Source organism: Chrysemys picta, chromosome 23, assembly GCF_011386835.1.
Source record: "Chrysemys picta bellii isolate R12L10 chromosome 23, ASM1138683v2, whole genome shotgun sequence".
Lineage (NCBI taxonomy): Eukaryota > Metazoa > Chordata > Testudines > Emydidae > Chrysemys > Chrysemys picta.
Window position 1 is genome coordinate 10,890,171 of NC_088813.1, and position 22,133 is coordinate 10,912,303.

General features: G+C 54.1%; 2 protein-coding genes across 5 annotated transcripts in view; one reads left to right on the forward strand and one right to left on the reverse strand.

The window, feature by feature from the left end:
- Positions 1-1,766: 1,766 nt before the first annotated feature.
- SLC30A2 (solute carrier family 30 member 2) lies at positions 1,767-10,935 on the forward strand. 4 transcript variants are annotated; one of them, XM_065576731.1, is made up of 8 exons: positions 1,768-2,037; positions 3,686-3,900; positions 4,620-4,766; positions 6,927-7,080; positions 7,827-7,998; positions 9,183-9,288; positions 9,437-9,571; positions 10,489-10,935. In XM_065576731.1, the coding sequence occupies exons 1-8, from the start codon at positions 1,898-1,900 to the stop codon at positions 10,632-10,634; spliced, it is 1,215 nt and encodes a 404-aa protein (XP_065432803.1). In that variant the 5' UTR covers positions 1,768-1,897; the 3' UTR covers positions 10,635-10,935. The 4 variants fall into 4 exon arrangements, with proteins under 4 accessions (XP_065432805.1, XP_065432803.1, XP_065432804.1 ...); XM_065576732.1 differs by lacking the exon at positions 1,768-2,037 and adding an exon at positions 2,516-2,706; XM_065576734.1 differs by lacking the exon at positions 1,768-2,037 and adding an exon at positions 3,438-3,549.
- Positions 10,936-17,766: 6,831 nt separating this feature from the next.
- EXTL1 (exostosin like glycosyltransferase 1) overlaps positions 17,767-22,133 on the reverse strand; it is a 47,149-nt gene continuing 42,782 nt past the window's right edge. The window contains exons 8-11 of the mRNA XM_005302044.5: positions 22,046-22,132; positions 20,613-20,773; positions 19,502-19,673; positions 17,767-18,278 (exon numbers count right to left, since the gene is read on the reverse strand). Of these exons, the coding sequence (XP_005302101.1) occupies positions 18,090-18,278; positions 19,502-19,673; positions 20,613-20,773; positions 22,046-22,132 (609 nt within the window). The 3' untranslated portion in view covers positions 17,767-18,089. The remainder of the gene's footprint in view (positions 18,279-19,501; positions 19,674-20,612; positions 20,774-22,045; position 22,133) is intronic.

Genomic DNA, 22,133 nt, shown 5'->3' on the forward strand with positions numbered 1-22,133 from the left:
AAGGAAGTATTTTTTCACACAATGCACAGTCAACTTGTGGAACTCCTTGCCAGAGGGTGTTGTGAAGGCCAAGACTATAACGGTTCAAAAAAGGACTAGATAAGTTCATGGAGGGTAGGTCCATCAATGGCTATTAGCTAGGACGGGCAGGGATGGTGCCCTAGCCTCTGTTTGCCAGAAGCTAGGAATAGGTGACAGGGGATGGATCACTTATGTTTACCTGTTCTGTTCATTCCCTCTGAAGCACCTAGCATTGGCCACTGTCGGAAGACAGGACACTGGGCTAGATGGACCATTGGTCTGACCCAATACGGCTGTTCTTATGTTCTTATGTTCAATCAAGCCCCTACCGCCCTTCCCAGGGCAAACGAGCTGTCTCTTCCAGAGACCGGGGGAAGGAAGGCCTGTGTCTGGGCCCACCCCCGCGTCCTCCTGAAGCGCGTGGCCTCCCAAAGCACAGGACCGGGGTGGTTGCCCCAATCTGCCCTATGGACGGGACGACTCTGGATGGATCTATCTTCCATGAACTTATCTAGTTCTTTTTTGAACCCTGTTATGGTCTTGGCCTTCACAACATCCTCTGGCAAGGAGTTCCACAGGTTGACTGTGCATTGTGTGAAGAATTCTTAGACCATGTTCCTACTGTAAACAGAGCCAAAGAGCTTGACATAGAGGGAGGTTACAAAGAACACTTTGGTTCTTTGTGTACCCCCAAGATACATTAGAGGAGATCCAGGGCCGGTGCTTCCACTAGGCGATCCTAGGCAGTCGCCTAGGGCGGCAGGATTTGGGGTGCGGCATTTTGCCGCCTCTGTGGAAATTTGGCGGTGGGGGTCCTTCCGCTCCGGGTCTTCAGTGGAAATTTGGCAGTGGGTCCTTCACTCGCTCCGGGATCCGCCGCCGAAGTGCCCCGAAGACACGGAGCGGAAGGATCCCCACCGTCGAATGCTCAGAGGAGGAGCGCTGCCGCCTAGGGCGGCAAAAACCCTGGTGCCGCTCCTGAGGAGATCACTTATTTATTGAGCAGCATCTGTACAGTCGATAGAGGAAAGGGGATCTGTGCTCCAGAGTTTACAGTCCAGGGCCCTATCCTACAAAGCTTATAGACACAAGTCATTTTATGCAGGTGAGTTGGTCCTACTGAACTCAACAGATGTTACTCACAAGCATACGTTTTTGCAGGATCATGGCCAAAAAACAGTACATTTCAAACACAAGCTACATTGGATGGCTACATGAATATCCCAAAAGCCCTACCAGTTTCTGTTAGGGTTGTCTCTAGTAAAAGTGTCACCCGTTTAACTAAAGATATGCTTTTAAACTGATTTAGTGAAACCCATGTGGACGCTATTGAATGGATTTAAACCCGTTTACATTCAAGCCAGGTTTAAACTCTACTACACTACAGGGGGGAGTCGATTTAAGATACGCAAATTCAGCTACGTGAATAGCGTAGCTGAATTCGACGTATCGCAGCCGACTTACCCCGCTGTGAGGACGGCGGCAAAATCGACTTCTGCGGCTTTCTGTCGGCGGCGCTTACTCCCACCTCCGCTGGTGGAGTAAGAGCGCCGATTCGGGGATCGATTGTCGCGTCCCGATGGGACGCGATAAATCGATCCCCGAGAGGTCGATTTCTACCCGCCAATTCAGGCGGGTAGTGTAGACCTAGCCAGTTTAAACAAGCTTTAAATTAAATTCAAACCACCTTCATTTAAATCACTTCAATTAAAGGAACCAGGTTAAAACCAGTTTAAGAGGGTTCACACAGGGGTTTGCACTGGTTCAACTAAATCGATTTAAAAGCAGATATCCATTAAACTGCTCCAAGGTCTAACTCAAGGCTTCCCATTCCTTTTTCCTCCTGGCACTGGGGGCGAAGGTGTGGGGAAGGGGGATGCAGCAGGAACTGTTGAGGGATTTCATATATTTCACACGTGGCTCGGAGTTTGCTAAGCTCCTGGAGTTCTATGTGGCAGGGGGGTTAAGTTTGCCCTATGGAAGTCTTGCTGCCTGGGCGCCCAGATGTCAGGACAGGTGACTAGCTCGGGACAGGATGGAGCTGGGGAACCAGCGAGCTTCGCATTCCTGCTGCGGGTTTACTTCTCAGTTGCTACGTGGAGTGAATCAGGCTCCAGCGGGAGCTGGATGGGAGGCGGTAACTCGGCCCATGGCTCACCCCGGGAGAGGGGATTGGGGCAGCGGGATCACTGCCTTCTTATGCCCGATCCGTCGCTCCGAGAAGGGGGAGGCTGGGCTGGGAGACTCGGGGCTGGAGCATGCCAAGGAGTTGCATGGCCAGACCCTCTCCCCCAGGCAGGGCTGGGCCCGGCGGGGGGAACCTCCTCGCCGTCCCGGGGGGAGGCGCGCAGCCTCTCCAGGCGCAATGCGCCCCGCGGAGCGCACGGGAGTGGCCGGCCGGGGGCTCTCTCGGCTCCCCGGCCCCGGGAGGCAGCTCTGCAAAGTTTGCAGCCGGCCTGGCCAGAGCTCGCCGCCCCCGCCGGGCCTTTTGCACACGAGTCCCCAGCGCTTCACACGGGCCGCGGCCGGGGCCAGATAAAGAGGCAGTTGCGAGCCCGGCGCGGGGGGTGGCTGGAGCCGGGGGACCCTCGGAGGGGAGCTGGAGCCGGAGCCGAGCGCGCCCCGGCAGGTGGGGATGGCGGACGGGGAGGAGAAGCGGCACCTGCTGGAGGAGCCCGGAGACAGGTGAGGGGCGATTTCTCCCCCTTCAGTTACCTCCTCCATGGGGCAATTGTATTCCCCCCCCGCTTCTGAGCCTCCTCCCAGTAACAAACCCCAGCCCCCTTCCTTCCCCCATAACACTGCCCCCTGTATCTCCCCCATCCTGCCCCCATCTCTTGCAAGGGATCTCAGTGCTCCCCCCAGCCCAGCTCTGCAGCTCCTGGGCTGGCCTGTCTCCCCCATGCACTGTGGGACCCCAGGGAGAGAGCCCAGCCTGGCTGCAGCCTCCTCTCTCCCCTTTCCAGGCTGCCAGGCCCGGATCTCCAAAGGTATTTAGGTGCCCAACTCCCATTGATGCCCATGGGCATTAGGTACCTACATAGCTTTGAGGATCTGGGTGCCAGGGCACCTGCTTCTGGCTGGGAGGTAGCTGAACAGTTTCCCTGGCCCTGGAGTCTCTCTGCCCTTCTGGGGGTGACACAGAAGGGCCCCCCAGTAATTTGGTCTGGGAGACCAAACCAATCCACTGCCTCCATGTGCTGCCCCTTATTGGGGGGAACTTGGAAATGGGGGCTACATCAGGAATAACTGTGGTTCCTTTAGAGTGCTAAGGGGGGAAGAGGAGGGCTTCCAGGGCAGAGATTGAGTGACGGGTGGAAGAAGGAAGGGGTGGGGATCTCATGCTTTAGAGCTTCCATTCCTCCCTGGATGGAGGGGTGTTTTCAAGCAGGGGAGACTAGCTAGGCTCGGGCCAGGACTTTCAAGAGTGACTGGTGATTTTGGGGTGCCCAACGTGAGATGGCGCCAAGGGGTCTGGCTTTCAGAGGGTGAATGCTCCAGCACTGTCTGAGAATTGGGCATCTCAAGGTAGGCACCTCAAAGGGCCTTGGGTACAAAGGGGCAACATTTTAATTTCAATTGGAAATCTCCTTCCCCCTCTCCCCAAGTGTCTCAGCCAGCAGCTCCCAAGAGTGGTCAGTAATGGTGACTCTCTGTCGTTCAGGTCCTATCTGAGCGTCTCCGAGAAGAACTTTCGCAATTCCATGCTCAAGTACGTTCCAGACATGTCCTCCATTGAGCTGGGCCTCCCGGGGAACCAGCATTGTCATTCCAACCGGGCTGCTGGCAGCCACTACAGTTCCGAAAAGCAGCGGGCTCGAAGGAAACTCTACGTCGCATCCGTGATCTGCCTGGTCTTTATGACCGGAGAAGTCGTAGGTAAGATGCCAAAGTAGCCTATGTTGTATGGCTTCCTTGCCTGGTAAGAGCCCAGGTGCTGGAACAGCTAGATAGGACAAGAGATTCTTCGCTGCCTCCTCCCTAAACTGTTATGTGTGGCTGTTAAACAGCTGCTGCGGTCTGCCCTAGAAGTGGTTGCATTTAATTGCTCAAAGAGCTAATCCCTAAAATATAATTGTATATCTGTGTGCGGGCTTGGTCCTGCAAGGTGGGCACTTGGTAGGATCAAACCTTAGGGCCTTGATCTTAAGCCCATTGAAATTGGCGGCAAAAACTGCCATGGGGCAAAATTGGGCCCTGGGTTAGAGTGGCTGGGTGAACAGCACGATAGCTGAGGCTGTCCTTCACTAGACTGAAGTACATAGGCTGTCTCAAAGTCACCTTTAGTGAGGGGCCATGGGGGAGGATACAGACAGTCACATCAGCTCATAGCCCCACTGCTGGCACTAGGGTAGGCTCCAGCTACCAGGGGTTCTGCTGGGACAGAAAACCCAGATGAGTATTTTGCAGCAGGCTCTGGTTATTACCGGGAGCCCCTCTGGTCTGGGGAGCCTGCCATCACATGGACTCTGATCTTTTTTCAGGGTTTCCTCGGCACCGGTTGTGTGCCCCATCTGTGAAGGGCATAGGGGCAGCGTTGGTGCTGCTGGGGGCTTCCATCCTTTCACTGACTCATTCTTTCTCCTCCACAACTTCAGGGGGATACCTGGCCCACAGCCTGGCCATCATGACAGACGCAGCTCACCTGCTGACGGACTTCGCCAGCATGATGATCAGTCTGTTTTCCCTGTGGATGGCCTCGCGGCCGGCTACTAAAACCATGAACTTTGGCTGGCACCGAGCAGGTAACTTGCTGAGTGGGTTCCCCTGCAGGGCAGGGTGTGAAGCCCAGGTGCTCAGTGGAAGAACAACACTGGGTGTGGTGACATCGAACAATGCTCCTTTCTGCTGCTGGGGTTATCTGAAAGGAAGGGAGCTTCCTTGGTGTGGGTTTTGCAAAGGCTCTTGAATGCAGCTGGGAGGGAGGGACATTTGCAGAGCAGCGGGGGATGGGGAAGATGTCCGGATCCCACACAAGTCCCATCCAGCCAACGCAGGCTAAGAACTGGGATCCAACAGACCCAACCCTGCGGCGCCCACACCTGAATGCACGGAAATCATCTGCAGCTCTACTGCAGTAGCTCCAAGTGCAAGCTGTTTGCTAACTCCGACTCCCCCGAGCAGGTGAGGCTTGTGATTGTCCCATTTGGCTGCCCCTGTGGATCCACTATTCCAGGATCATTGGCATCTCTGGCTCTAAGATCATTAGTGACCCCTGTGGGACCCTACCCCAGCGAACACCCATGCTGAGCCACTGGGTCCTTCTGACAGCAAGTACTTCCCCCTCACGCTGGGTCCAGTTGTAACCAGCCCCGCGCCACTCCTGCTGGAATGGGATGTTCCCCTTCCCTTCTCCTGACCTGGTATTTGGATACAGTAATTCCCTCCCTCCTTTAAGGGCCACCCCTATTAACTTCCATCTGAGGACGACCTGCCCAAGGTAGAGTTTGCTCATCACTTAGCTGCAGTTCTAACCAGGGAAGGGCTTTGCTGAAACCAAGGAGAGCCTCCTGCGAAATGCAGCAGCCGAAAGCCCATGTGCTGGGTAGATTTATTTCAGCCCCACTATCTGCCCAAGGGCGGGGAAACCTCCAACTGCCTTTGTTCGCTACATTCCTATAAAGGCCCTTTAGTGCTGCAGTTGTTAAAGGTCTGTTCGCATTCCCATCGCCAGTCTCCCTTTGTCTGTCTCTCTGTTTGTCATTTGTGAGACACCCAGTCCCCTTTTCCCCTCTCCGTTCCCAGCCATCTCCATGGTGTTTCTCTGCTGTCGTCATCTTGACATCATTCATTTTTTCCTAACCTTGAGCTAGTGCTGTGAAAGGTGCTTGCAGACTGAGGCCTGGTCTGTAAATAGGTGTCGTGCCGCTATCGTTATTTCAGTTGGGGGAGGCGACGTTTAATTGAAAGAGTTAAATCTGTACCGCTCCTCGCGCGTATGTAGCTCTCTTGGGGTAAAGGCCCATTAGGTCGTGTCTAAACTCCAAAGTTGTATTGCTTTAACCGTCCTGGGATGGTTAAAATGGTACCCGCTTAGTATGGATGCAGTTTTACCAGTATATAGGTGCTTATCTAATAAATAGCTCATTTCCATAGGGGAAGGTATAACTGCATCCACACCACAGCTGTCCCAGAGTAACTCGGTTTAAAAAATTTTCTGAGTTAAATAAACTGGTACAAAATCTGTGTAGAGCAGACCTTGTTCTTATGCCCCCTCCCTTACAGGTATAAATGAAAGCGGGGTACGCACCTTGATACCGGCGTCACTGCATCCACACTAGACGGGGTTGTGTCGCTTTAACGATTCTGGGAGAGTATACTGCCCAGAGAGCTGAATTCAGAGCGGACACGTCAGCTCTATTTCAGTAGTGGGCATGAGGGGAGGGTAAGGTGGTATGATTGACGAGCCGAGGGGCTGGAGGGGAAGGGTGGATCAGAAGCAACTAACAATGAGGGTGTGACTTAGAATGGTTAAACTCCTTTAGGACTAGTCCAAATGGACCAGCATAGCTAGAGTGGAAGAATCGTTATTCTGTTAGAGGTATGCCAGTATATTTCCCCATGTAGACCAGCCCTTAGGGGTCAATTCTGAACCCCCCACCCCCTCCCAGCTCCAACCCCTATATGCTTCTCCGGTGGTATATATGGATCATAAAGGAGCTGCAATTTTCCCTGGTGCAGGAGCTGCATAAGGCCAACGGAAGCGGCTCACCACAAACCCCGCTGTCAGTCCCTGGGGCTGGGGGAATCTGTGCAGCCCTGGGGTGGCGGCCGTGAAGCCGAGAAGTCCCTGCATGAGGCTCCGTGGCTGCTGTCCCCCGTGTGGTGAGGGCTGGGTGTCTGGAGAAGGATTTGCTGTGCGTTTCTTGCTCTCTAACCCTGCGTGGGCCGGGCTTTCTCTGCAGAGATCCTGGGGGCCCTGCTCTCAGTGCTGTCGATCTGGGTGGTGACCGGAGTCTTGGTTTACCTGGCAGTGGAGCGTCTGCTCTCAAACAACTACGAGATCGAAGGGGGCGCCATGCTCATCACCTCTGCCTGCGCTGTGGCAGTGAATATCATGTACGTCTGGCCGGGTCACTGGCTCTCGGCTCCTTTGAGAACGCTCCGGGGCGAGGGGGTGCATGTGCGGGAAGGTTCATTAACTGCTGATCAAATTGCAAAGGTTAATCCCTCACACTGGAATGTTTCTTCTGGCCAATCTGAAAGGCCCGCCAGTCCAAACAGGCCATTAATCCTGGGATTAGCGGTCTCCCGGGGCCCGATCCTGCTCCCATTGGAAGCCCCCAGGAGTCTGGCTGTTGATTTCCACTGGGAGCAGGGGCAGGCCCTTGGTTGGTAGAATGCCAGAAGGGATTTTGCAAGTGGGTTTGGAAGTGGCCATGCAGGGCTCTGTGCTCCTCTTCCTTCGACCACCACTCCCTGGAGCTAGTATCTAAAATCTGAGCCACCAAGGGGGCTGTCTCCTCTGCCTCTACTGGGAACTACCAGACTGGGGTTCTGTTGACCCACGCGGTGGGGCATAGGATTGAGGATCTGAGCCTCCCTCTATGTCAGGGCTCCAGGCTGTCTGTTACCGAGCCAGAGGGATACAGGCCAGAGCAGATGAGTATGTCGCAGTCTGGGTCGGAAGCTGGTAGCGAGAGCGGTGTGGAACCTAGCACCGCCCCCTGCACGGGGAGATGCAGGGAAGGTAGCTTTGTCCCTCTGCGGGCAGGGCTTGTCTCGGTTGGTGCAGAAGGCGTGGGAGGAGGCTGTGGGCTGAGGTGCCTCGCTCGATGACCTCGCTGCTCCGGTTTTCCCTGCAGAATGGGAGTCACTCTTCACCAGTCGGGTCATGGGCACAGCCACCAGGGCCATACCCACCATGGCCACAGCAAGCAGCGGAACGCCAGCGTCCAGGCCGCCTTTATCCATGTGGTCGGGGACCTGCTGCAGAGCGTTGGCGTCCTGGTAGCTGCATATATCATATATTTCAAGGTACGGGCTCTGTTGCTAAGAGTGTCTTGGGCACGGAAGGCTGGTAAGTCCCCGCTGCGTGATGTCCGGGGTGTCTTTCGTTTGTTGTGGCACGGGAGTTGGAGCATGACGCGTGCTGTCCCGGTTGGAGGAAGGGAGAGGTACTCCTGTGGGAGGAAGGTGTGGTCTGAGCACAGAACTGGGAGCCAGGAACTCTTGCGTTCTTATCTTTGCTCTGCCGGTAATTCCTTCTCTATCCTTGAGAAAGTCACTTAACCTCTCTGCCTTCGTTTCCCTGAATGCCTTGGCCAAGGACGCAGGGGAAGTTAGTGGCAGAACACAGATGATATATGGATTTATTTTTTTTTAATTGCATTTCACTTACTTCCCCCACCACAGAAATGCAGCCACCTCTGGAATGGCGTGCAGCAGCTGCCTAGCAGCACTCCACAACCACGTAGGATAGGAAGTGAGGGATTCTCTGTGAACTTGAACCTTCAGGGGAATGCAGGGATGTACTGTCCAAGTTGGAACTTAGCTGAGACACTAATGCTGATGCCCCAGCTCTGTGCTATAGGACCCTTATTGTCCACACTCGGTCAGGATCTCTGCTTCTCTTCTCATCAGAAAGGAGGCCAGGTGGTCCGGTGACACTATGCTGGGGCATTGGGTCAACACTCAGGCCAGGTCTAGACTGAATTTTTTTGCCAGCATACTAATGTCACTTAGGGATGTGATTTTATTTGCAACATGCTTATACTGCTCAGAGTTTCACATGTACAGTTATGCCGGCAAAAAAGTGGGTAAGAGATCCTGAGACAAGCACTTTTTTGACACTCTAAACTGCGTCTACACGAGGACGGTTTGCCAGTAGAGCTACACTGGCAAACCCTTGCTGGTGCAGACTTGCTCATACTCAGAGGAAAGAGCGCAACGTTTTGAATTATTGGCACCTGGCCGTTCCCTGGAGGCCTCCCATCCAAGCAGTGACCGGGCTGCACCTCTGTTTAACTCGTGATCCACTCAGCGGTCACTACACACGGTGCAATTGCAAAAGGAAAAATGGAATTTTCATTTGGAACGAAGCTCAGGAAGGAAACCGTTGAGCATTGTGTAATGAGATTACACGGGCAGTTGTTTGAATAGGAGGCATTTGTGAGCTTTATATTAAATATACCGCGTAACAGCTTTCCTCCTCCTACCAGCCAGAGTACAAATACGTAGACCCCATCTGTACCTTCCTGTTCTCAATCCTGGTCCTTGGAACGACGCTGACCATCCTCCGGGATGTCGTCCTAGTGCTGATGGAAGGTAAGGAGCTCTACAGAGCAGGGTAGTTAAGTGAACGACTGGTTAACCCGGTCCCGTCCCTGTGGTATGTTCTCCCGTGGGTTACAGGGTACCTCCCTTTCCTGCCGATGTGGGGCTCTGACCCTGTGTTCCTCTTGCTGTCTTGAAGGTACCCCGAAAGGGGTGGACTTTAACAACGTGAAGGAGATCTTGCTGTCCATCAATGGTGTGAAAGCCCTTCACAGCCTCCACATCTGGGCCCTGACTGTGTCGCACCCGGTGCTGTCAGTCCATATAGCGATCAGTAAGTATCTGCCCTGCCTGCCCGTTAGAGAGACAAGATGGGTGAGGGAATATCTTTTATTGGACCAACTCCTGTTGGTGAAAGAGACAAGCCTTCGAGCTCTTCTTCAGGACTGTGTCGGTGAAAGAGACAAGCTTTCGAGCTAACAGGACTTGGTCCAATGAAAGATGGTACTTCACCCATTTGTCTGCCTAATATCCTGGGACCAACATGTCTACAATAACACCACACACATTTAGGACCTGATAGAAATGCTCCCGTTGCTTCAGTGATATTGGATTGTACCCTTGGTGTAGAACAGCATGTTCCAAGCAGATGCGCTTTGGAGGCGTCAAGCGCTCTTGGCAGAAAAGCTGTTGGAAGTGGAGGATCATGGGAGATTCCGCAATGCTTCACTGGCTTCGCCTGGTTTTGCGTCCAGCTCAGAGCTCTGCTTAGATTCACCCAGATTCACTCATGATCCTTTAGTACAAAATTGGAGCCTTTTTTTTTTTTTTGGTGGCTTTGCACAAGTTTCCACCCCAAGAGACCTTTGTGGTTTGGCTGGGTTTTGCGTAGTCTCGCTTAGATAAGAGAATATGATTCCCTGCCCCCCAAATTATACAGTTTAAGGCCCTGATCCTGCAAACTGATTGGCCTAGGCAGCAGGGGCGGATCTAGCTTTTTGCCACCCCAAGCACGGCAGGCAGGCTGTCTTCAGCGGCATGCCTGCGGGAGGTCCTCGGCCTGACTGCCGCCCTCGCAGGAACCAGCAGGGTGCCCCCTGCGGCTTGCCACCCCAGGCACGCGCTTGGAGCGTTGGTGCCTGGAGCCGCCGCTGCTAGGCAGACCCGGCTAGTGCACCCCGGCAGGCTCAAAGGCCAAGTCTTTACCCCATTACGTGACCTCTCCAGCCTCCATGCTTGTGTTTGTTCCAGATGAAAACGCCGATGCACAGACCATCCTGAAGGAGGCTAGTTCCCAACTGCAAGGAGCGTTCAATTTCCACACCACCACCATCCAGATCGAGAACTACTCGGAGGACATGAGAGACTGCCGGGAATGCCAGAGCCCCTCCGACTGACCGCCTTTCCCCGGGGGGGGGGAATTGACGACCAACTGTGGACCAACAGTCCTGGGAACGCTGCTACCTCAGAGCGCCTTTGCTGCCACCCAAAATAAGGACACACCGTGGTCAAGTGCCCGTTTGGAGGCAGCAGGACGCCAATCCCTGGGGCATTGGGATGAGGTGATAGGACTGTGTTCTCTCCTGCACTGTGTTAGAGAGACCGTAACATTTTCTTTTCTTTTTTATTTCACTTTCATCCCATCCCGAACAGGGAGCAACCCTTTTAATATTCTGAAAATAAAGCAGATCAAATGACTCTGTCCCTCTGGCTTCATGCTCCGTGTGAGAGGCACGTCCACTCCTCAGAGTGCTCTCGTCTGCTTGGTTTGCCATAGAAGCATCGGGAACCGGGGGGGCCAGTTCACATTTGGGGGCCGGTGCAACTTTAACTATGATTCCAGGGGCTACTTAGGCACCTGAGAACTCTTAAGTGTTTTTGCAGCTAACAACTTAGAAATTAGCTGGCAGGAGCACTGTATTGAATTCCTATATAAAGAACAAAAAAATATATATACAAACACCACTTAAAGCCCTATTTTAAATGTATATGTAAGTTTAGAACAATCAGGCAACAATACAGCAAGATATTCCCAATCCCAAACCTTGAGTTATCAGTTTTGGAGCCTTAACGCAGGTATCAGAAACACACGTGTATACTTTGTACCCTCTTTAGTAGAGATAAATAAAATCTGTTCACTTTCTGACACAGCCACTGTTATGGCCGTTAGCTGCTCTATTTTAGTCAATTGGTTTTCACTCCACTAAAAACACATTTTACTTAATTTTAACTGCACTTTTTAGCCCGGCAGCCCAAGTCCTGTGAGTCCAAGTGGGCTGACAAGGGCCAGCCAGCAGCCCTTTGATTGCAGTGTAGACCTACCTTAAGCATAGCTAGTGATCTCCACCAGAATAAACCCAGGCCCCAGTTGCATTGTGGCTTCCCCCCAAGCCACTCGTCCCTCTCCATTTTCTTTCCCCTGCAAACTTCCACTTCAAAACAACCAGCAATGAAAAGCCCCCCTAGAAAGCACTGCAAACAGGGGCAGATGTCTGCAATCCATCGCTGAGAGCAAAAGCCTTCCAGCCCCAGCCCTGCTGCTTCGCCCCAGCTGACAGATGTGCACGCAACCCCCTGCTCCACGTGAGCCGAGCTCATGTGACGCTGCTGCGGGCAGCTGTTGGCTTTCTGACCTTGCCGGGATCTCGAGCAGCCCCATTCCCCCGGAATGAGGAAGACCCCCTTGATTTACGAGCCTCTGCACCCTTCCCCGTTTTTTTGCACCCATCAGCCATTTGCACACGCTACTGGAGAGAGACTCCTAGGGGGCCTTGTGCGGGATTGGCAGACTGCCGTGTTTCCTGCAAGAGTCACTGCCTGGATAAGCAATGGCATCGATATCCGAACGCTAAGGAAGGGAAACCTGCTGGATGGAGGGGAAGTGATTATTATTCAAATGCTGGACACTGACAGACAGAAAAGTAAATTCCCGTTCTTAATAAAAGAGGGGGGAAAAAACGTAATCGCATATGGGCTTGGGCTGGAACTCCAGCCCGAATGGCTACACTGCGATTTCTAGCCCCACAGTCCAAGTCAGTTGCCCTGGGCTCCAGGACTCCATGCCGTGGGGTTTTTATTGCCCTGAGTAGTGGGTGCTGCATTACCCCAATGGGCCCTGCAGGGGGCGCTAGACACACCCAGGGCTCTTCCATGGCACAGCTCCATCAGTCTCTTACCCAGAGTGCAGGGGTGAGGATGCTGGTGGTAACGGGCTGCTTTGGGATCAGATTTCATATGTACAGCATGGCACTGTGGCATGGATTTGAAGGCCAGAAGGGAGCATTAGGTCATCTCATCTGGCCTCCTGTATATTGCTGGCTGTAGAATTCCACCCAGCTAGCCCCGTACTTAGCCCAGTAACTCCCGTGCCCAGCTGCAGTCGGGCTGGTGCGTTTGGGTCTCCACGCGGGTGAGGGGGCAGTTTCAGCACTGCCAACCGCAACGGTGCAAACCGCACGAGTCAGGCCCCATCCTGCCTTCCCTGGTGCTTATGCCACCTCCCTCTCCCACCCCTCCCTTCCCAGACGGTTTTTAACAGCGCACGCTTGTGGATGAAGATTGCCCGTGACCATGCAGAGCAGAAAGGAGGAGCGGGGGGACTGACTTTGGGATGATGGACGCTTTCAGCACCTCATCTCTACTACGCTGTTTTTGTTAGGCTGAAAACCGAACGTGACTCTGCTGCGAGCTTCCTCAGAGCAGTGCCGCATGAACGCCAGCAACAGCCAGTGAGGTGCATTGCAGCCAGTGGGAGGAAGGGCATGAACAGCACAGTGGGTTGGATGTCTCCGGTCAGTCACTAGCGGCAGGCGCTTGCAACAAGATCCATCAGGTCAGTTCCTTGCTGCCCAAGTGACAGATTGTTTTAGTGCGAGCAGGGCATTGACATCGTTGGAGTTATGGGTCCTCAGCACCTCCTAGAGGGAGCTAAGCCCCCATAGGGAGAGGGAGCCTGTGCCCATAGGCGTGTTTTATGGGCGCCGAGGCCTGCTCCCTGGCACGAATGATTGTCCCAAGATTATTTACTGTGCTGCTCGTTCGGGGTTATTTATGCAGCCACGGTGAAGGGATATTTATGACACAGAGGGTATGAGCCGCTCGGTTTATGAAATAATCGCTCCCAACGGGCTTGGCTTCCCGTTGTTTATAGACTCCTCGGAGCGTTTTTACGGCTCTCTCGGGCGACTGGTGGAGCTGTCATTTTTCAAAGCAGCGACGGCAAGGAGAGCCCCGGCCTTAATGACTCTGCTAGAGAAACCGCTTTCACCTCGTAGGGCCCGATCCTCAGCTGCAGGAAATCGGCAGAGGGCCTAGCTGGCGTAAATCACCCTAGCAGCCCTGCAGTCCGTGGCGCTCGATCCATTTACACCTGCTGAGGCTCTGGTCCTCTGGCTGTAGGAATCTCCATTCATGGCTTACACTCAGGCTGACCTCAGAGGGTTTTAATATGTGGGTGAGTCAAATGGGTCCGTGTCAGATGTGGATTTTGAGCAGCCTTCCCCAGCTAAGAAGATTGGGCTTGGTTAGGACTTGGCTGGGAGATTTAAAAACAAGTGCACTTATACAGCAAATTACTAGATATGGACTAATTAATTGTCCCATACCAGTTATAATTATAGGAGATATCCCATCTCCTAGAACTGGAAGGGACCTTGAAAGGTCATTGAGTCCGGCCCCCTGCCTTCACTAGCAGGACCAAGTACTGATTTTGCCCCAGATCCCTAAATGGCCCCCTCAAGGATTGAACTCACAACTCTGGGTTTAGTAGGCCAATGCTCCAACCACTGAGCTATCCCTCCCCCCTCTTATGGGTGAGCTATTACTATCCCCATTTTACAGCTGGAGAAACTGAGGCATAGCAAGGTAACATGACTTCCCAAGATCACCCAGTAGCTGTCCTGGACTAGAACCTAGGTAACATTGGTCCTAGACCTGTGCTATATCCACTAGGCAACACTGTCTTTGTAGGTAGCCAGCCACCCTGACCATTCATAGCTATTTACACAGTCCTGGACCGGGACCCTCTTCTACAAGAGTTACAGGATGTTAACTTCCATGCCCTGGCTAAATTCCACTTTGGGCATCTGCCTCCCTAAAAGCTTGCCAACAATTTCAGCCAGAAGTGGTAGTCTTCAGTTCCCTCTGCAAAAGTGTGTGTGTGTGTGTGTGTGTGTGTGTGTGTGTGTGTGTGTGTGTGCTTGTCAGTCAATTACTGCTGCATGCCACCCCAGAGGAGGCTGCATTTCAGTGGTGGGTGAGACAATTCCTGTTTGTGGAACCTGGCAGAGGAGAGGGATAAAGGCGAGATATTTGTATCATGGGGAAGCAATTAAAGGCTCAATGATCAGAAATAAGCCGTGGGAGCCCTGTAGCTTTCTCGGCACGATCAGCTCTTTCCTTCAGATCACCCCAGCTGAAATTCCCGTGGGAAATCCACCGCCGGGATTTATTTATGACTTCGTAGTCTCCTTCCAGCCTCGCTCCAGCTTTATTTATAAGCATCATTTTTCTGAGCCCGAGAACCTTAAACCAAATCACTTCTGGAGACCCCGGCAGCAACCTAACTGCCTGCTCGGCAGATTGCGTCAAAAGCAGCTGCTGTGTCTCATTTATCTTCTTGTTTGAGGCTGGTCCAAATCCATGTTTATAGCTGTTTAATTAGGAGCTAATGACTTCCGTTTGGCCTTCTTGCTTTCTCTGCCATTGACAGGTTCTGCTCAGCAAGCGCTCGGGTTCTCGGGCTCATCGCTAATAATGCTGCCCTCGTTCAGCTCAGAAACTGAACAATAGGACTCTGCTGCGAGCTTCCCTGCAGCAGTGCCACAAGAATTCTGGCAACCGCTGCTGCGGTGCTTTAACAGCGTGAATTTCTGCACAACGGTGCCCTGTCTTGTTGAGTCCACAGTCCCGCATGGGTTCTTTATATGCCAACATGTAGCAGGGCAGTAACCCTGCTCCTGCCCTGAAGGGCTTAAAACAGCCCTGGGAGAGGGCCGTGGTAGGGAAAACCTGGGCTGATGGGGAAGTAGCCACAGCTGGGCCACGCCCCAGTCAGGCTGCAGCTGGCACTTATAAGAGGGCAGTGGACTAGGGAGCAGACAGTCTCTCTCTGCTTTCAGAGAGAGAGGGGCCTGACTGCTGGGAAGCTCAGGGTACCTAGAGTAAGGCAGGGCTGGGGAAAGGCCAGAGGGGCTGGGGAGCTCCAGGCTGGCAACTCCCCAGGCTGCAGGGCCTTGTCTAAGACCCCATAGAGGTACTGAATTGCAGGGAAAGGCAACAGGTCCAAAACCCCCTTGCCTGTGATGAGTGGCTTATACTGCAGTCTGCCCCAGGGAGTGGGGGCTAGTTGGTGACCGGCAGTAGCCTATGACTGAGGCAAGGTGGGGTTAGGGGGTGGTGGTTCCCTGGGGAGGGGAGACCCTAAGAGTGAGGGGTTACTGCCAGAGGCAGCACCCCAGATAACGGAGCACCGGACTCCAGGGAGGGACGTGGGGGCCCAGCGGCAGCGGGACACCAGCCTGCAGAGAGCGCTCCAAGGCTGGAAAATAAGCTAATTCCCAGGACACTAGCAGGAGGCGCCACAGGGGTGAGTCCTGCGTGGCTACACAAAGCAAACAGAGCTAATGCTTTGTGTTTGTGTAACACCGACAGACCCTGTTTGTCGGCAGGCGGGATCGAACCGGGGACCTCTGGAACTTAGTGCATGAGCCTCTACTGCATGAGCTAAAAGCCAACTGGCTGTAGAGCAAACTCATTTAACTCTCTCTCTCTAAGTGGTCTCGGTGCCACTAGATGGGCCAGAACACCACACCAGAAGGTGTGTGGGTTACACTTGCTCCTTTGAGCCAAGGATTTCAAAGTGCTTTACAAACTTCAGGCCCCACAACACCGCTCTGAGGTAAGGAAGTCTAGCTAGGGCAGAGTAGCTGTTTTACTAATGGGAAACTGAGGCACGGGGCAGCCCAGGCCTACGTTCTCCAAAGCAACTGCTAACTGCGTGTCCATTTGCCAAGCACCCAACGTGTAACACGAGAGCAGCGGGCGCTGCAGATCAGGCCCTACTTCAGTTCGACAGGATTTGGGGTGCTCGACACAAGGTGAGAATCCAGCCCGAGGAGTCTCAAACGGGGCCCCCGTAATTAGTGAGCCCTCTTAATCACCGAGGCCAAAGCCGCAAAGGTATGTGGGGACCTGAATGCTGCGAGGAGCTGGGCCAAAGTGAATCCGAGAACCCAGGCGTTCTGCTGCTCCGTTCCCTGCTCTGGTTACTCAACAGCTTTCCCTGCTCCATCTGGAAGTAGAACCCAGGTGTCCTGGTTCCCAGTGCACTGCTTGCAGTACTTCCATCCTTTGCTTAATACAGAACAATGCTATTAGGGTGACCAGCTGTCCCAATTTTATAGGGACAGTCCCGATTTTTGGGTCTATTTCTTATATAGGCTCCTATTACCCCTGCCCTGATTTTTCACACTTGCTGCCTGGTCACCCTAGATGCTATGAGACGTTTTAGGGGAACACGTAGAAACGATACAGGCTTGGAGGTAATTGCTTTGCCCCGCCAAGAGCCTGAGCTAGGTTTCCATCGGGAAGAACAATAACGTCCCTCTTGAGTGCACGATTGCTGTGCAGGGTGAGTTAACCCCACGAGCCTAACGCTAGTGACACTGTGTTGAGTAGAACATGCCTGGTAGCCATTCTTGCCAACCCTGGCGAGTTTAATCAGAAATCACATGATGTTTGTCTTAAAGCCCCAGCTCCTGGAGTCAGGTGATTATGTGAGACTCTTGGCTTTCACTGGGAATAAAACAGTAAGTTTTTAGCTCTCCTGGTTGCAGCGAAAAGCTGGAAAAATGTGACCCCAAAATGTTCCATCATCCCAAGGCCAAGAAAAAAAAACGCGCCATTTACTACTTTTTACATCTCATGATTTTTAAGCCTATCTTGTAATTTTGGGGGCCTGACTCATGATTTTTGACCTCGTGGGTTGGCAAGAACAGGTAGACAAGGCTAGTCGCAGACACAGGGATTTTCTAAACATCTCCCTGGCCCTTTGGTGGCACATTCTGAGTTGTTCTGAGGCACAGCAGACTCGACCCGCCGTTATTTTTATCTGAGGACAATAAACAGTTCTATCTGCTGATGGGAGGATGACTGGGTTTCATTCTCGTCTGAGCTGTTCAATGCATGGGTGTAAAACAGACCCTTGATGCCTTTTCCAGATAAAATGAGTTTGGATTCACGGAAGATCAAACTCCTACGAGGGGAGCAAACATTACAGTAACTCCCCAGTGTGAGTATCCCAGACAGGTGCTGACCCCTAGTGGCAGCAGAGGGAGGGACGATCCCTGGATTGTGTTCCCGCACCTCCACAAGAACCTATTTTTGCTCCTGCATCTCTGGTGGGTTGAAGTTGGGATTGTGGCTGCGACCAGGACAATCAGTGGAATATACATTCAAAACCAGCCTCTTTTGCTTAAGGCAGACAGGCTGAGACTCCAAAGGCAGGTCAAGAAATGGAAGAGCCCATCATTCCTTCAAACCTTTATTTGTACTGGTAAAACCCAATAAAGACCAAAATTCCTTCCAGTATCTCGCCAGCTACTGTGAACGTGAGTGTATCCCGCTCAGAGCCCAGCATTAGGGAGCTCTAAGCAAGGAATGTTGCCCCAGGCCGCACCGGGATTCCAGTTCGCGTGGCTGTAACGAAGGCTAGATCAGTAACGTTAAAGTCTGTAGCACTGGAATTCCAGCTCAGTCCGGTATCCTAGGAGCATGGGAATAAAACGTCCCGCACAGCGGCTGCCTCCTCTCCAGCTCTGCTTCTCAAGGGCTCCGCGGTGGTCTCCCCGGCGCTAGGGTTTCTCTAAGTGCCGGTACTTCTTGCGCAGCACGGACACCTGGTCCTTGAACAGCACGGGGTCCAGGCGGAGCTGCGAATGCACCAGCGGCATGTATCCAAACCAGGCTGCGAACTGGTTGAGGCAGTCCTGGCGCTGGGAGAAGTGCAGGTTCCCGCTGGAGACGGCCGCGCTCTTGGACATCTACGGAGTGCAAGGGGAGAAGAGAGCGCTCAGGGCGATTGCACAGGCTTAGGGACTTGTCCCGCTCCCAAGAAAACGGTGGTTTTACCATTGATTTCCGCGGGATCAGGAGCAGACCCTAAATTAGAGGCATTTGACCTAACAGCTCATTAGTAAGCCCCAAAGGAGGGAGAGGAGAAGCCAACAAAACTACAGACGGAGGTAGTACAGGAAAAGTGGGGGTACAGGAGCTAAGGGACTGATAGATCAGAGGGAGAGCTGAGAGGTGGGGGTTTCCACAGCTCTCCCTTCTCCACCGAAATCCTAGGTTGGCCTTGAACAAGCCGGAGAACCAGGCACTCCCCAGCTCTCTGAGAGATCCCACCCCGAGCAATGAACCCCCTGTGGGAGCCGTGTTGCAACAGCTACTGTTGTTCGTTGTAGGGGATGTGGCCTAAGACCAGGCCCCGGAGGAAAGTAGAAGCAGTGGCCTGTGGGGTCGCCCACTGATAGGAGCCTTTCCCAGAATGCCTTTCCTGAAGCTGGCCCTTTAAATCAGGGAGAGACAAGTTGCTGCCGCTCTAGGGAGAACATTTTGCACCTAACAGTTACAATCTGCGCCTCCCGCCCATCTGGTAAGTATCGGTCTTTTATTTTGCTGTCTTGTCCTGAGGGAACTGCCCGTCTCCGGTTCCTTCCCCCTCCCTCTGCCCTACACGGCACAGCAGTCTCTGAGCTGAGCTGGGATACACACAACCTGCCTACCGCCAGCCCTGTGCTCTGCCCCCACGCGGCTGCAGCCCGGGGGCCGGAGCGATGCTGCGCAGGATAGGGCTCTGAAGGGAGTTGGCTAGGAGGCAGGGTGGGAAGCAGACGGCGCTCTCTGCGGGTGCTGGGACGGGGTAAGCCCTGAGGATGTAAAGGAAATATTTAGGGTGGCCCCTGGGCATATAGCTCTGAGCAGCAAGAGGTTAATAGGTAAGGCCTGGGTGTTTTAGGCTATTGGGGAAACATTGCCTAGTGGTGAGATCTACCTTGGTGCGGGACGGCTTCCCTCGGGGACAGGGCAGCTCCGTTGCTTAAGTCATGAAGGACTGAATAGGGCAGGGCACCAGGGCCCAGGCAGCAGGACCCATCCGCATTGTCCAAGGGGGCCCAAGAGGACCCTAACTTCAAGGAGTCTATACTCCTCCTCCCGCCCCCCATGCCTGGTATGCTCGTGTCTCAGTCTCTCAACTCCCTACCTGCTGGGGGGCCGCCTCCTGGTGCTGCTTCTTCTGGGTCACTTTGATGGGAGGTAGCTTGGTGACGGCAGACACGAGGAAGTTCATCAGGATGTCTTCACAGTTGGAGAGCTGATCAATCAGGCTCCTCAGGCCGGCAGGCAGGGAATTGGTGAAGAGACTGTGATAATACCTGGGGGAGTGGGGGAAGCAAGGCAGAGACTGTGATAATATCTGCGGCGGGGGGGTCTCAAAGAGCATGAGCCACTGAGGGACCATCCCGTTCCCCAGGGCTGGGGGTGGCCAGAGCATATCCCATGGGCCAAAGGCTTCCTACAGCCCCAATGCAACTCACAACGGCCCTCTCCTTCCACGGGGCGGCACAGGCGGGGGAGGAGACAGGCCCTGTCCTCGCTCTGTGTCCCTCGCCTCTCCTCTATTCCAGAGGCCTGCCACGGCTGGGATTTTCCCCAGCCACGGATGCTCAGGCTAATGTACCAGCCGCCTGGCTCGGCAGCTCCATCCGTGGCACAGATGAAGCTGGTCTTTGTGAGCCGAAGGCAGGAGACCTGCGTTCTCCTCCCGCCCTCGACACTCAGGCCGCGACTTTCTAAAACGGGCGCCAGTCGTAGCGCTCCTGGATGCACGGCGCTGGGTGCTCGGCATTCCTTGCACCCCAGCCACTTATTTAGGTCCCTGCGTATGGATTTAGGGAGCTACCTTTAGCCTCCTCTTTTTCAAAAGCTTGGCCGAGGTCTCCCTGAGCTTCACTGTCCTTGTCTTCAAAAGGAGGTTAGCTCTAGTGAGCTCCTTCCCAGGGCATGGGGTTCGATTACATTGCAGGACCACTTCTAGCACACGGCCAGGCTGGGTCCCGTTGTCCCGGACACTGCACAGATACAGCAAATGGCAGCCACCATCCCAGTCCAGGGTAAGTGCTTTGAGATCCTCTATCTAACTCCAGGCCTGTTATGACCGAAGCCTCCATGTCTGGGCTATCGACTGTTCCTACCACTGGGTGGCTTCGAGTTAATTCATCTTCCAGTGGAGCTTTTGGGTGGAAGAACAGAGCCCTCCAGCGTTCACTCTGCCTGGGACCCTCAGGCCGGAAGTTCTGGAGAAGGTGCTTTACCTGTGATAGAACGCAGCTGCGGTGAGAACCATGGAGAACTCGTTGGTCCACTTGGAGGTGTAACCCCACTGGCTCTGGCTGGAATCCCAGAAGTGACTCCGCATGGGGAACCCAACAATGCGGTCAGGGAAACTCCTCCACACCACAAAGGCAAAGTCAACCTGGGGAGCCAGACAGGGAGAGTTCACCACCAGGGCAGGGCCGATAAGCAGCAGATCCAGAATCAAATGCCTCCATCATTTGGAGGAGAACACTGTGGAGAGCAGAGCTACCCTGGCTGGGACAGAGGCGGTCTGGATTTGACCCACTAGGTCTTTACCATCATTGCTATTCTCTGCGAAGATCAGACACCTCTTCAAAATGCCCTCTGTACCTCTCCAAGCCTCGACGCCTTGCGCCAAGCAACCTGCACCTCCCCACTCCTTTTGAGAACATGGCTCCTCTACCCCAAGCCACACCCCAACCAGCTAAGAGCAGAAACGCAATGCCTCAGTCCTTGGCGTGCAGGCCAGGCTGCCTGCTGCCACGTGAGCCTGCCGCATTGCACGCGGTAAGCGCCCTTGGGCCGGGCGCGTACTTGGGCGAAGGGCCTGCCGGGCCCAGCCAGGTGTCTCAGCGAGAGGCGTGGGCGATTCAGGAGGTGGCATGCTGCCATCTGGGTTTTTCCTGGAGGTCTCTTATTCAAGTACTCGCCCAGCCCAGCCCTGGTTAGCCCGGGAGATCTGGTGCCCTAGTGTGGGAAGTGCCAATGACCTGGCATGGGGTGCTGTGCTGGGGAGATGCTGGTTGTTCAGGGCCGGGGGCACTTTTTGTAAGAGGTGAGTATTAACCCCAAAGTCCTGGCCAAATTCTAGCTTGATTATTATTACAGGGTCTATCTCAATTCCCCCATAGTTTATTTGCCCCTCCTGCCCTCAACTGGGGCCTGATCCTGCGATGGTGAGCCTGCTTTAGAAGGCCCTGGGAGTTGAGGGCACTCGGCACATCACATGATCTGTAGAGTTGCTGCGCCCTGTTAAACAGCTGCCACGTTCCACCCGAGAGGTGGCTGCACATTCCATGGTGCTCTGTGTGCAGAGGCGGATTATAGTTTCGGGGGGCCCTGGGGCAGGACAAGTGGGGGCCTCTTTCCCCCATTCCACCTGCAGTCCCCCCACCCCTGTCCTGCGCTCCTGCCGGAGAGTGAGGTCAGAGCACTGGGTGGGCTGGCAGAGTGGGGCAGGGCAGGAACACCGGGGGGGCAGAGTGGGTCAGGGCACGGGGGTGCCCATTTTTCCAGGGCCCCCCAATTGGCCGGAGCCCCTAGGGATCGTCCCTGTTGGCCCAGTGGCTAATCCGTGGACAGCTTGTGAAGCCCCTTGAGCTCCTGCTCTCCCATGAGGCGTCTTTATCTAGTTCGCTGCGTCCCACCAGCCCCCCGCCCATCCCCTCACCTCGCTGGTCGACAGGCTGGTGTGTTCATCCAGGCTCAGCACCGCATCTGTCCCGATGGCCGAGTACGGGAAGAAACGGTCGCTTACC

What these genes read in the sequence shown, in the direction of transcription:
- SLC30A2 (XM_065576731.1), top strand. Translation starts at nt 1,898, where the DNA reads ATGCAGCAGGAACTGTTGAGGGATTTCATATATTTCACACGTGGCTCG. An exon ending in CTTTGGCTGGCACCGAGCAG is followed by an intron (nt 4,767 to 6,926) that starts GTAACTTGCTGA and finishes CTTTCTCTGCAG; the next exon opens with AGATCCTGGGGGCCCTGCTC. An exon ending in CGTCCTAGTGCTGATGGAAG is followed by an intron (nt 9,289 to 9,436) that starts GTAAGGAGCTCT and finishes GCTGTCTTGAAG; the next exon opens with GTACCCCGAAAGGGGTGGAC.